Here is a 13,162-nt window from a genome sequence, read left to right on the forward strand (position 1 = left end):
GGACAGACAGACATCCGGATTTCAACTCTACTCGTCACCCTGATCACTTTGGTATATATAACCCTATATCTGACTCTTTTAGTTTTAGCACTTACAAACAACCGTTATATAAACAAAACTATAATACTCTCTTTAGCAACTTTGTTGCGAGAGTATAAAAATGGTAGTGAACGACTTTGTGTGGATTACCGTGCTTTGAATGAGAATACAGATTGCTACGTTACGTGGGGCTTGCTATTTCTCATGTCTTGATATGGCTAGCGGGTTCTATCAAATACCGCTACATCCAGATTCAATTGAGCGTACCACTTTTGTCACGCCTGAAGGTCAATATGAATTTTTGACTATGCCATTTGGTTTAAAAAATGCTCCGTCTGTATTTCAGCGCGCTATAATTAAAGCATTAGGTAATCTTGCATACACTGACGCTATCGTGTATATCGATGATGTTTTAATTGTGGCCGAAACGAAGGATGAAGCTTTAGACCGTTTGCAGATTGTGTTAGAAACCTTGAGCAAGGCTGCGTTTTCGTTCAATGTAGCAAAATGTTCCTTCTTTAAAACTAGTATAGAATATCTAGGATTTGAAGTAAGCAATGGACAAATTCGTCCTAATCCACCTCCAAAATCTGTTACGCAACTGAGACAATTTATAGTGTTAGCTTCTTATTTTCGGCAGTTTGTACCAAAATTTTCAGAGATTTTCAAGCCATCGTATTCACTTACCTCAAAGAAAAACTATGATTTTGTTTGGCTGTTGGAGCATGAAAGAATTCGCTTGAAAATAATATCTCTATTAACTCAGGAGCCGGTGCTAACTATATTCGACCCTCAACATTCGATAGAACTTCATACAGATGCCAGCTCAATTGGCTATGGGGTAATATTGTTACATAGAATAGACAAAAAGCCCAATGTTGTCGAATATTTTAGTAAATGTACGTCACCTGCTGAATCGAAATATCACTCGAACGAACTTGAGACTTTGGCAGTCGTCAATGCCATTAAGCATTTTCGTCATTATTTACAAGGTCGTAAATTTGTAGTATTTACTGATTGCAATTCAGCTAGTCGTATAAAATCCGACTTATCACCGAGGGTGCATCGGTGGTGGGCTTTTCTTCAGTCCTTTGTTTTTGATATTCAATATAGAAAGGGAGAACTTATGGCACACGCAGATTTTGTATCAAGGAATCCTTTGATTAAAGAAATTAAAAGTGTGGGAAAAGTAATTGAAAAGCGAGTCGAATTGACTGAGGTAACTGATAATTAGCTAATTTCCGAACAACAACGAGATGCCGAGGTAGCCAAGTTATTAGCTAAGCTAAAAAATAATGAGTTGTCAGAAAATTTAGATAAAACCTATGAATTGAGAAAAGGAGTTTTATATAGAAAAATTCAAAAAAAAAAAAACGGTTAAACCAAATTTATGTCACTGCAAATGCGTATGTGTAGTGCTACTATTTTGTAGGTAACTGTATGTGCCACAACACTGGCCACTGTAAGCTGAATGGCCATCTGCACAGAATGGGCCTATCAGCTTGCGCCAACTGCCGTTTCTGTGACAGGGAGCCTGAAACTCCGGAGCATCTGCTGATCGACTGCACAGCAGTCTGTAGTCGCAGAGCCAAGGCGCTTGGAGTTCTATTTCCGGATAGGGATCGCATTGCCTCGCTAGCGCCTAGCAGYCTACTGGACTTCATTAATGGGCTGGGGCTAAGTGAGGCAATGTAAGGAAGGAGAGGGCACAATAGACCAAAGGTCGCAGTGCATTCCTCATCATCATTCATGTGCCACAACGTTATTTGAAGTAGGCGACACATTGGCAGCATATATTACGGAACGTAAGAATTTAAATGCGCAAATAAGCATAGTAACAGGACTAGAGAAACTGTTACTGAGTGAGGTCTGATCGTATTCTGCGAACAGAGTGAAGAGACTCAGGAACCGTTAGCTACTTTTAGAGCAATGAAAGGGTGCGTATAGAATTAGACGCTATGTCCTCGCAGGGTCAGTGCAAGAGGTGATCTTGATGGGAGCAGAACTCGCTGTGCTCGTAAAAATATAAATAACAAGTGAAGTTATTGAATAAAGTGTAAAATGTAATAGTGTGAAGTGAAGTGATATGGAGACTTCTACAAGTAAATATTCTACATATACATATAGTTGCCGCCGAGAGGTTTTTAAGATAATTGCATTTAAAGTTCAAAAAATAAAATATTTAAAGTGCCTGTTTCTCCGATTTATAATGATTTTTACACTTATATTTTATACTTTTATATTCACTAAAACTACCCTAATTCGTTTCTAATCATTTATTTTATATTAAATAGAGCAAAAATAACTTCAATTCCATATCAAACTATAGTCAAAATCCCTTTATTCATAAAATAACAAAGTGGTTGTAAACAAGCAAAAAATTAGTGTAACCATATTTTGTAATGGAATAAAAATAAGAAAAAAGAAAGATTATGACGCCATAACTAAATTCATTATCGTGTGATAAGTAATGTAAAATCTTTCAGAATTCTCATTATCTTGATAAATCCCGGGGTTCGATCGGGCAAAAATGAGTTGAACGCAAAAGAACTGAGCACGCCCAGGTGTTGATCCGACCGAGGGTTATTTTATTTTATTTATTTATTTTTTTTTTTTGAAGCGCGGCCGCCAATGCAGAAAGGAATTTTAATAACTAATGTGTTATATATTTCCAGTCATTGGGGTATTTATTGTTTTCTTTATTTCTTTTGGTTTCTACAAAATATGAACGTAAGGTAGCACTGATTATTAGTTAGAATGCTACCCTTTTGTTATTGTACGAACAAAAATAAATGAACGAAAGTTAAATGTTGAATAAGTGTTAGTTTTGCACTATTTAATATAAAATAAAGGGTTACAAACGATTTTGTGAGGTGTTAGTGGATATAGAAGTTAAAAATATAACCGTAAAATTCATTATAAATAGGAAAAACACGCATTTTAAATAGTTGAATTTTTGAACTTTAATTGCAAATATCTCAAAAACCATACATCAGCGGGGCACGATTCCGATTACTTTGGCGGAGCGGTAAAAAAAACCGAATTTCCGTATAAATGGGGTATGTCCAGATAGGGAAGCTTCTCCAGAGGAGGAATATCCAAAAATAATAAAAAAAATTACTTATATTTTTTTAAATTTTCACGAATATGCACTAATTTCAAAAATATGCACTAATAACACAACGTATTTCTCTATCTACCATTAAATTTATTCACGTTTTTCACTTTGTATATTTAAATATACACTCTAACATTGAAATAAGTTCACATTTCAATTTTATTTTGTAATATTTCACCTAAATTTATTAATTTAAAAATCACTTAGCGAACTCGGCGTTGCAAAGGTTAGATTGTTTACAATTATGAGGAAAACGAGCGTTGCCACATCTTAAACACCAAATATGTAGGATTCTTAACGATTTTTCTTTGCTTGTTTTTTTTTTTGTTATAATTGAGTTGTGAAGACTTTTTCCACATATTATACATTTTACATATAGTATGTATATGTATAATATGTGATTTATATTTAATAAACACACATAATTAAAACTCTATGATAATATAGTATTATAAAATTTATATATCATGTCGGGATGACTGAAGTACTTTCGCGGAGTACTCCTTTCTGCGTTAAAAATAAAAAAATATATTGAGTTTTAGTTATAAAGTGGTTAAAGTGATTATATTTGTTGGTTACCATGCACTCATATTGAACGAAAATTTTAATTTTCGTACTGTACTAATATACATTACACTTTATTACGTAATATTATTATATAATATTACTTATACATATGTACATATATACAATATTATTATATAATATTACTAGTACATGTATATAATATTACTTATTTGCTTAATAAATTTAAAAAAGAAAATATCCATATGCATGAATAGAGGAATTTCAGCGAATTGCCTTATCATCACATGGCAGCGCTCCATTTCGTCGTAATTTTTGGTAAACAAATGGGGGTTAAAACGAGTGTAAAATGTAATTTTTAAAATGCAGATTTTTTAGGTAAAAAAAAACCTGCTCATAGTGTAAGATATGGAGTTATTTACAAGTTTATAGTGTAATTTAATTAATTTGAAGTGAAAAATGTGAATAAAGTGTGTTTAATGTGGTGAAATAGCGTCTTGAAATATACGAACTTTACGATTTTTTGAACTTTAAGGTCGAATATCTCCTAAACTAAGAGTTCCAACAACCCTATATATTTTTCAATCAGGAGGACTTCCTCTTTCCAACGGTACCTTTAGATGGCGGCGCCAAAGAAATCGAAATTGTGCCATCAGCGGCAACTATATATATTTTCTTAATCTAGAGGACCTTCTCTATCCGCACATACCCATTTTAACAATGAAATCCGGGGATGCTATTCTAAAATTTACCCATCTATTACCCCAATTTTAGCCAACCAAATAAAAATTTTAGAAAAAAACTTACCGGGGGTCTATATCCTCTATATTAAGAGATCCATTATCAGTGAGTTTACTCTGAATATCTTGTTGTTTTTCTTGAATTTTTTCCAGTATGATATCAGATAATTTTAATGTTCGCTTTCCTTCCTGAGGATTTTGAAAACGTTCGAATGCTTTGGCATCTTCTGCATCGATTTCTAAATTATCCATAAAGTCATTTTCAGTGACATCTTTATTTTCGTCCTCTTCAGCAATTTCTCCTAAAATATTTGTTTATTTCGCTAAAAATAAATGTGTATGCATTGCTATTGTTTACGTTTACTAACCTATGTTGACATGAGTGTAGGCTTTTTCCCCCCCTAGGCTAGGGAAATTATCATCGTTAAGTTCCAACTGTTGGGCTTTCGCAGCATCTAAAATTTTTTTGCTTGTTTTACTATCTAGCATCTGAAATAATTGTAATCCACTAATACGAATACCTTTACAAATTTCAAAGTTTTACTAACCGAACTTTCTTCTGCGCGCAAATGAAACTTATCTTTGTTTTTTCGTTTCGTTATTTTACCCTGAACTAATTGCTTCTCCAAAGCTACATTTTTATTTTGAACTAAATTGGCTTTTTTTGGCTTAACCATTCTGTTTTATTATTATTCCAAATTAATTTTGAGAGCTCTTTATAAAATCACACGTGCGTTTATTGTTTTTCTAGTTTTGACTTAAAAATGACATTGCTTTCATTAGAAGAATAATAATGGTTTTGTTAGTGCTGCCGTTTAAAGGTACAAATACGAATTTTTGCTATGTAAGTCAACTATGGGTTAAGTCGTACGTTAATTAATGGAAACTGCTACCAGATATTTCTATTCAAGTTTCAATTGTTTATTTACTGTCAATGAGTTTATTTACTTGAAAAAAAACCTGAAATATGACTAATTTTAAAGAGATTGAATTAGTTATAAGAAATTAATATTATACGCAGATATTGTTCAAATTATTTCTTGAAAGCAAGTGAAGTTTTCTGCCAAATACTTAACTTCCTCAATAAATTAATGCTATAAATTTAACATTTGAGTGGTTCAACTGTTTTATCGACAAAAATATACTTGACAATACAACCCTGTAACTACTGTGAATTTTTTTGACTTGTCATCCACCCCAGATTGCCGAGCATACTTTGCTTTCCCTTTTCTGTTCGGTGTTCCATGAATTTGGATTGAAAAATGAAGGTGTGTTAATCTTTTTTAGAAATATATAGTTAAATAATGCGTTTTAGACGGAATTTAATATGAAAACATATTTCAAATAACGTGCTTTAGAGTTGAAGGGTAGATTTTTTAATTATACTCTAGTGATCATAGAGATAAAAGTTGATCGAATTTTGTCGTAATACTGGACTGCATATCTTTGTATATGATAGTGCATAATTTACAAAAGTCTTCAATTTGCAGCTTAACGTATCTTTCCCGGCAACAGGATGCCAAAAGTTATTCGAAGTTGTGGATGAACATAAGCTTCGTGTGTTTTATGAGAAGCGTATGGGACAAATTGTCGAAGCTGATGTTCTCGGTGATGAGTGGAAAGGATATCATCTTCGTATCGCCGGTGGTAACGATAAACAAGGTTTTCCTATGAAACAAGGAGTGCTTTCGCATGGTAAGTAAAAATATATTTACTTTTTTATACATAAATTAACAATGTATTATATTTTAAGGTCGTGTTCGTCTTCTATTGAAGAAGGGTCATTCCTGTTATAGACCTCGCCGTACTGGTGAAAGGAAAAGGAAATCAGTTCGAGGTTGCATTGTAGACGCAAACATGTCGGTTTTGGCTCTTGTCATTGTTAAAAAAGGAGAACAAGAACTACCTGGACTGACTGACACAACTGTTCCTCGACGACTTGGTCCAAAACGTGCCAGCAAGATCCGGAAACTTTATAATTTAACCAAGGATGATGATGTTCGTCGCTTTGTGGTTCGTCGCCCTTTGCCCGCCAAGGATAATAAAAAAGCTACATCTAAAGCACCAAAAATTCAGCGTTTAGTTACTCCAGTGGTGCTTCAAAGGAAACGTAGACGCACTGCTTTGAAGAAGAAACGTCAAGCCGCCTCCAAAGAAGCCGCAGCTGATTATGCTAAATTGTTAGCACAACGTAAGAAGGAATCTAAGGCTAAGCGCGACGAAGCTAAGAGACGTCGTTCTGCTTCCTTAAGAGAATCAAAGAGCTCGATTTCGAGTGACAAAAAGTAAATAATTTTCACTGACTTCTGTAATAAAGGTTAAACTATATTAACTTGGAAAACAGTTTATTTATATATTTATTACTCTTAAATTGGCTTGATAACTAACAAATACAGGTTTTTAATACATTTGAACGCTTTTCCAACGTTAAATTAAAATGTAGATTATAACTACTTTCTTCTTACACCCTTATATTTCAATGAAAAAAAGAGCCACCGCGAAAATTCGACAGAATTATTCACAACAGGCGGTTCCACGTAAAGGATTTATATCGGATTATAACACCATTTCGCCATAACGATATCAGAAATATTTCTGCAAGGAGCAATGCTCACTAACTTCAGTATTAGAGAAAGTTTTTTTTTTTTCTTAAAAGTTACATTCTTATCTACAATGAGTAGTCATTTACGAGCATTTTAAATTAACACTATAAAATTGTATCTGGTCATAGATTGTCACTGTATATAAGCGGACGGAGTGTAACTTCTAGTTCATCTGCAAAACATTACGGACAAATTATATTAAAAGACCGCAAAAACGGGTTATGCATTTACTTTCATATATATTAGTGAGGAATGGTGCTTAAATAATATTTATAACAAACTTTTGAATTGTACATTATATATATTTTCGGATGAACCATGAATTAATTTCTAATCAATTATATACGTAAATTAACTTATACGTTCAAATGAGGATTTTCTTGATTGCCTACATCATCTGTGTTATTCTCATTGTCATTTTCAATAGGTAAACCTGCTGACCGCATTTGTTGCTCATATCGATTGATTTTATTTTCTTGATCAGTCAAGAGCTCAAGTAGATCCTCTTGATCCTTTTGCAATTTTTGAAGTTCGTCGTTTGCTGTGTTAGAGCGGAGCACTTCATCTTCCAGTTGCTGGCGCAATATTTCAAATTCGCGAGTTATTCTAATGTTTTCTGCACAATATAGATTCGTCTGGAAATGAGCTGCACTTAATGCATTAACCGGTGTACCGTCTCCTGACGGAGAAGTGTTGTTCTGTGCGGCTCCTAACTGAGCTTTTAGCAATGTATTTTGATCAGATAATTGTGTATTAAGGCTTTCTACTTTAGACAGTTTTAGTTCGAGTTCCTCATTTTTTATTTCGAGTCGTCTTGAATTTTGTTGCAGCAAATTAATTTGGCCATCAAGATCTCGAATGATACCTTTATATTGTGCTACAAGCGCAGAAGCTTCAGAGCTGAGTGTTAGTTCCGTTAATTCTATACCATTGACATCAAAGCCGCTTACGATTTTTCCTAATAACGCTTCCAATCCTTTATATAACTTACAAAATTCGTAATCCAGCAAAAGATCAGAGGAGGCCTTTGCTCTAATCTGAGGTTGTTTGCATGCTCGATTATAAGCTTCATGTCTTGATACTTCGCTAAGTTTATTACAAAAAGTTTCTTGCCCTATACGTTTAATTATCAATTGGCAGATATCATCTCGTTTTTGATTGACAAGTGTGTTATCATTAAACTGAATACAAATTCCCATGAGGAACGCGCATAACCCTTGTATTAAATACTCATTTTCATCGTGTTCATTTGCACTAATTTGCGCCGTCAAATATGCCATTGTACCACTTGTGCTGAGAAAAGTTTTAACGGCATTGGAGCAATGTGCCAACCACATGCTCAACAACATCAGAAGACCAACTTTACTTTGTAACTTATAACTATCTTGCTGAAGTAAATTTGTACATTGTTCCAATAGAGTAATCGGATTTCCTCCTCTGGGACTAGCTAAAAGAACGCGCAACAGTTCTTCTTTCTGTGCAGCACTATCGACAAGTCCATGCATAAGAGCTACTGCAGAAAACCAATTGGCAAGTGAATCGGATGAAAAGAGGCCCACACATAACAATTGACCAGTTGAATGACTACTCACTTCTGATTCAGAAGAGGGTAATAACGTCTGTACGACAGCTTGATGGCTCTCCTCGTTCCGAAAAAGGTAGCATTGAAAGCAATACAATACAGCACATCTAAGTGCTAATATCTGCTTCTCGTTTATCATTGACATTAGAAGTACGACAATTGCTGGTCGAGGAGGGTTACTAGGCGCCATAACCATGCTTAATTTATCTTGGTTTTCTTTATCACCTCGAACTATTTCAGCAACTGCATTTATAGTTTCCGTTAGAATATCAGCTGGTACTCCGCTGCCCATTAAAATGCCGCATAGCAAATCGAGGAGATTCGATTTGCGCATAACTTTTTGGCAAGATGATACTACTTGCTGTTGATTACTTGGTGTAACTAAAGCACGAACCACTTGCAACATGCAATGTATATTAGAGACCTTTTGTGGGGACCACCCATTCTCTTCTGCTGCTTGGGTAATACTGAACATTGGTGAAAGCCTTTGGATAAAGGAGCCTTCCTTAAAAAATTGTTGATTACTGGAATTATTTTTTAACAAGTTCAATAAAAGAATTAAACAATCCTCAACAACAATGCCCCCGTCCGAACATCCCTCACTTTGAATAATTTCAAAAATTTTATCAAAGGCATTTTCAAAAGCAACTATCTTTTGTATATTTGAGTTCCCCTTTGTTAACTGAATTAGCAAAAGTAGTGCATCATTTCGAATAACCTCTCGGCTGTCTGAGAGTAAATCCATTAATTTGGATACGCCCATAGGGCTTACCAAAATAATTTCTTGTAAATCACGAGTTTTATTTGCAATCAACGTAGTAATGAGTTGAATTGCGGAACGCCGAACACGAAAATCATATTCTTCTAAGTAAGTCATAATTAAAGTAACATGGTCGTGTACTTTTATAAACATTTCAGTAAATTGCTCTCCAACATTTACTGAAACGGCTGGGTTATCAGTTTCTTCATCGAACTCTTCAGCAGTTGTTATATTACACAAAGTATCTAGGGCATAGCTAATGATTTCTGAATCTTGACTATCATGTTTGAGGATCTGGACCAATGCTGACATTCCTTGTGCTCCAACTTCAATACGATATTTTCTAGATAGCGCCTTCAAAGCCCGACAAGCATCCCGACGATCGTCTAACAACGTTGAACTTAATACACGATCAACTAATTTTTCAACGGTTTCTGCTGCACTAGGTTGATGACCAGGTTCAGTACTTCCAAGCACTGTTTTAAAGCCGCTTTTAAGGAACTCCATCGTCCCACTTTATTTTCATACACAAGAGCTAAAGGTACTAAAGTCAACCAAACAAAAAAAAAAATAGCAATTGATGCAATCTGCCACGGTAAATGTCCACGTCTAATGACAAGTCAAGTACAGGTATGTTAATGATATTTGACTTTCATATAAAAAATATTATTTCAAGGTAGGGAATTTTCTTAAAAGTTGATATTTATAATTAAACATATATATATTAAGGCTGGGATTTAAAATAACATCCCCCTTTTTGTTAGCTGGCAGCCATTTTGTTATTGTATGAATAAATAGTTTTAAACCAAAGTTAAATATTGAAATAAGGCTAATTTTGCACTATATAATTCAAAACAAATGTTTAGAAACGAAAGTAAACAAGTAAGAGGAGCTAGGTTCGGTTGTAAACATTCACTTCTTACACTAACAAATTGCAAGGATTACAGCCAGGGGAGTACCAAGAACATAAGGTTTGCTAGTTTGGGCGAGTTTTCACCCAATTTTATTCAAAGCACAAAGATGCATCGTTGTAAGAACCGATATTTTCGGTAAAAAAAAATCCACCATTGCCTACTTATTCGGTACCGGTGGCCTGAAAAGTTTTAGTTCGATTTGAAAAATCTTTTGTTCATAAGGTGGTCCACCTCAAAGGTACTATTCGTGCAACGTTTTATCCCGTTTCTATAGAACATCATAGATAGAGTATAGTAGAATACAGTTTTTCTGGCAAACCTTGTAACTAATAAGTAATGCCCATATCTATTATTCTTGAAATGCAATATTGGAATTTTGTTGACGTCCTGTATGCTTGGATTAAAATTTGCTCGAGTTCAGCCTTAATTAATGTTTGCCAGGATTTTGAACAAAAAGACACATGAAAACCTTCTGATTCTTCAAAAGAGATTGTATATATAACTTTAAGAAAACCAAATGCTGCATTTGATCATTATTTTGTGTTGGCAGCTCTAAATGTTGACACTGAACATATCTTTCAATTTTGACAGTATATTTTGTTTGATACAAACTTGTTCATTAAATCTTGGCTCAAAAATAGCCACTAGTAAAAGTGCATCGATAAATTTGTAAAATGACAGAGAAATCTATATCAACAAATAATTTAACTGACAACAACGACTGTTTAAGAGTTACAAGTGAAATTAATACTTGTAACGATATTAAGCATTGGTCAAACTTTTCTCAATGGATTCATTGTATGTGTGTCATAACATTCGATCTGAACATAGGGCAAGCTCTCGAATTTGTTTACCCACCTCAATTCGTACCTTCAGAGACTGAAACTGCTAATATATGTTATATGGCATTTCCGGATTCCAACTCGGGGTGCATGGGTGACACAAAATTTCATATACGTCTTCGAAGGATACACAAAGAAAGTCACAACGGAAACCTAAAAAAAATATTTCACTCATATAACTCGGATTGTATATCTGCACTCCGTGTAGACGAATCACATTACTGGGGATTTGTGTATTTCCGCCAAAAGCGAGATGCTAATCTTCCGAGAGGTTATTTTCAAAAAAGTTTTATTTTGGTGACGCATCTTCCATTTTGTAACCTTTTTTATAATATTGTGGATCAACTGGCTCCAAAGTACTTTGAAAATGGCAACTCAATTATAGAAGAGGCTTGTGATCAAATAAATAGATTATGGCCCGCGTTACAAGCAGGCGTTTCCTTGGACTTACAGCTGTTTGATAACATTTATAAAATTAATATACCAACCATAAGTGGTAAAAAATGCGGTACTGGTGGACAAAAAACTGATACAATTGGGAAAACTTCATTGAATGCTTTTTCCACGAAAATTTTGAACTCTGTTAACGAATTAGAATTATATCAATGTTTATGTTTTACCTTGGAGAATTTGTATACTTTATGGGAATTAGTGTTAATTGCTGAACCTATTGTAATTGTTGGAACCTCTCCCGCTGATTGCTCACATATGGTGCACAGTCTTGTTTCATTAATAGCTCCAATTGAATATTGCGCTGAAGCACGACCTTATTTTACAATACATGACAGCGAGTTCAAAGAATTCACCAGGGAATGTGGAAAAACGCCACCACCTGTGATACTAGGTGTAACAAATCCGTTTTTCATAAAGTTACTGAAAGATTGGCCGCACATATTGCGACTAGTCGATAATCAGGTAAAAACGTTTAAGTTTTGATATATATAATATGTGTTTGCCTACTCTCTCATATATACTGTTAAGTTAAATATATAAAAATGTAATGTCTGTCGTCTCTCCGCGTAGACAAGCAATAACTAATTCAAAATTAAAAAACTAAAGTAAAATTTAATTTTTTATATATAGTATATTCGATTGAAATTATTGCTCATATGTATGTCGGTGAATATGTAAAATGACTTCCTGAAATTAGTGAATATATAATACATGTTGAATTCTTGCCCAACATTTTTAAATATTGTATAAAGTTTTTGAAGCCTTCAAATTGCGAGAGTATAAAATGTTCGGTTACTCCCGAACTTAGCCTATTCCTACATGTTTGAATATGATTTTTAAAATATTTTTAGATTAATATGCAGCAACATCAGCAACTGCAAAAAAATATTAGAAATTCGGATTCGGTGACATCATTCAATTCAAGCAGTATAGGCAATATAAAAAAAGGATTACCTAATACAAGTTCCTCTTTGGGACTAAATACGAGTGCAACTATCAGTGACGGTGCGCTCCCGGGATTGTACACAAAATATAAGCCTTTTCTTAAAAAAGATAAGAATTTAATTAAAAAAGTAATATCGGGGGTTAAAACCAAACGACCTGATCATGTGCAAACAGCATTATTGCGCCGAAATTTATTGGAACTTACGCAAAGTTTTATGATACCTCTGGAACGGTATATAGCTTCATTAATGCCCTTACAGAAAGATATAAGTCCCTTTAAGTCCGCCCCAAATGCAAATGCTTTTAAATTGGAGGACTTTTTAGCGACTATTGAACATTCCGGACCACATTTAACTTCGCCTTTAAAAGGCGATTGGAAAGGGTTATATCGTAGATTTTTCAATTCGCCAAATTTTCGTGGATGGTACAACTCAAGACATCGTGAACTACAATTAACCCTACAAGATTTGCAACTTCAAGCACTTTCGGTTGCGAACCTTGAAAAATGGGCGCATGATAAGCAAGAAGTAGAAATAATAGACATGATACTTAAATTAAAACAAAAAATTAATCTATATACCGATAACACTAATAATAGTGCTACTCAAAACCTAATACGTGCCCAAATTAATTGTATGAAA

The 13,162-nt window shown here is 34.1% G+C and overlaps 4 protein-coding genes across 4 annotated transcripts in view; 2 read left to right on the forward strand and 2 right to left on the reverse strand.

Moving 5' to 3' along the window:
• LOC108968924 (bystin) overlaps positions 1 to 5,195 on the reverse strand; it is a 12,749-nt gene extending 7,554 nt beyond the window's left edge. Inside the window, exons 1-3 of the mRNA XM_018933284.1 lie at positions 4,971 to 5,195; positions 4,791 to 4,911; positions 4,490 to 4,724 (exon numbers count right to left, since the gene is read on the reverse strand). Coding sequence (XP_018788829.1) covers positions 4,490 to 4,724; positions 4,791 to 4,911; positions 4,971 to 5,099 — 485 coding nt within the window. The 5' untranslated portion in view covers positions 5,100 to 5,195. The remainder of the gene's footprint in view (positions 1 to 4,489; positions 4,725 to 4,790; positions 4,912 to 4,970) is intronic.
• Positions 5,196 to 5,603: 408 nt separating this feature from the next.
• On the forward strand, positions 5,604 to 6,765 carry LOC108968929 (40S ribosomal protein S6). The gene is made up of 3 exons (XM_018933293.1): positions 5,604 to 5,690; positions 5,913 to 6,117; positions 6,176 to 6,765. Exons 1-3 carry the CDS (start codon positions 5,685 to 5,687, stop codon positions 6,709 to 6,711), a joined length of 747 nt encoding a protein of 248 aa, XP_018788838.1. The 5' UTR covers positions 5,604 to 5,684; the 3' UTR covers positions 6,712 to 6,765.
• On the reverse strand, positions 6,751 to 9,952 carry LOC108968928 (general vesicular transport factor p115). Its single transcript, XM_018933292.1, has one exon. The coding sequence runs from the start codon at positions 9,872 to 9,874 to the stop codon at positions 7,382 to 7,384; it is 2,493 nt and encodes an 830-aa protein (XP_018788837.1). The 5' UTR covers positions 9,875 to 9,952; the 3' UTR covers positions 6,751 to 7,381.
• A 934-nt stretch (positions 9,953 to 10,886) lies between these two features.
• Positions 10,887 to 13,162, forward strand: part of LOC108968933 (protein DENND6B) — a gene marked incomplete in the record, with an annotated part of 2,778 nt that continues 502 nt past the window's right edge. Inside the window, 2 exon segments of the mRNA XM_018933297.1 lie at positions 10,887 to 12,038; positions 12,428 to 13,162. Coding sequence (XP_018788842.1) covers positions 10,956 to 12,038; positions 12,428 to 13,162 — 1,818 coding nt within the window.

This window comes from Bactrocera latifrons, unplaced genomic scaffold (genome assembly GCF_001853355.1).
Source record: "Bactrocera latifrons isolate USDA-ARS-PBARC rearing strain unplaced genomic scaffold, ASM185335v1 scaffold_233, whole genome shotgun sequence".
NCBI classification, from domain to species: Eukaryota; Metazoa; Arthropoda; class Insecta; order Diptera; family Tephritidae; genus Bactrocera; species Bactrocera latifrons.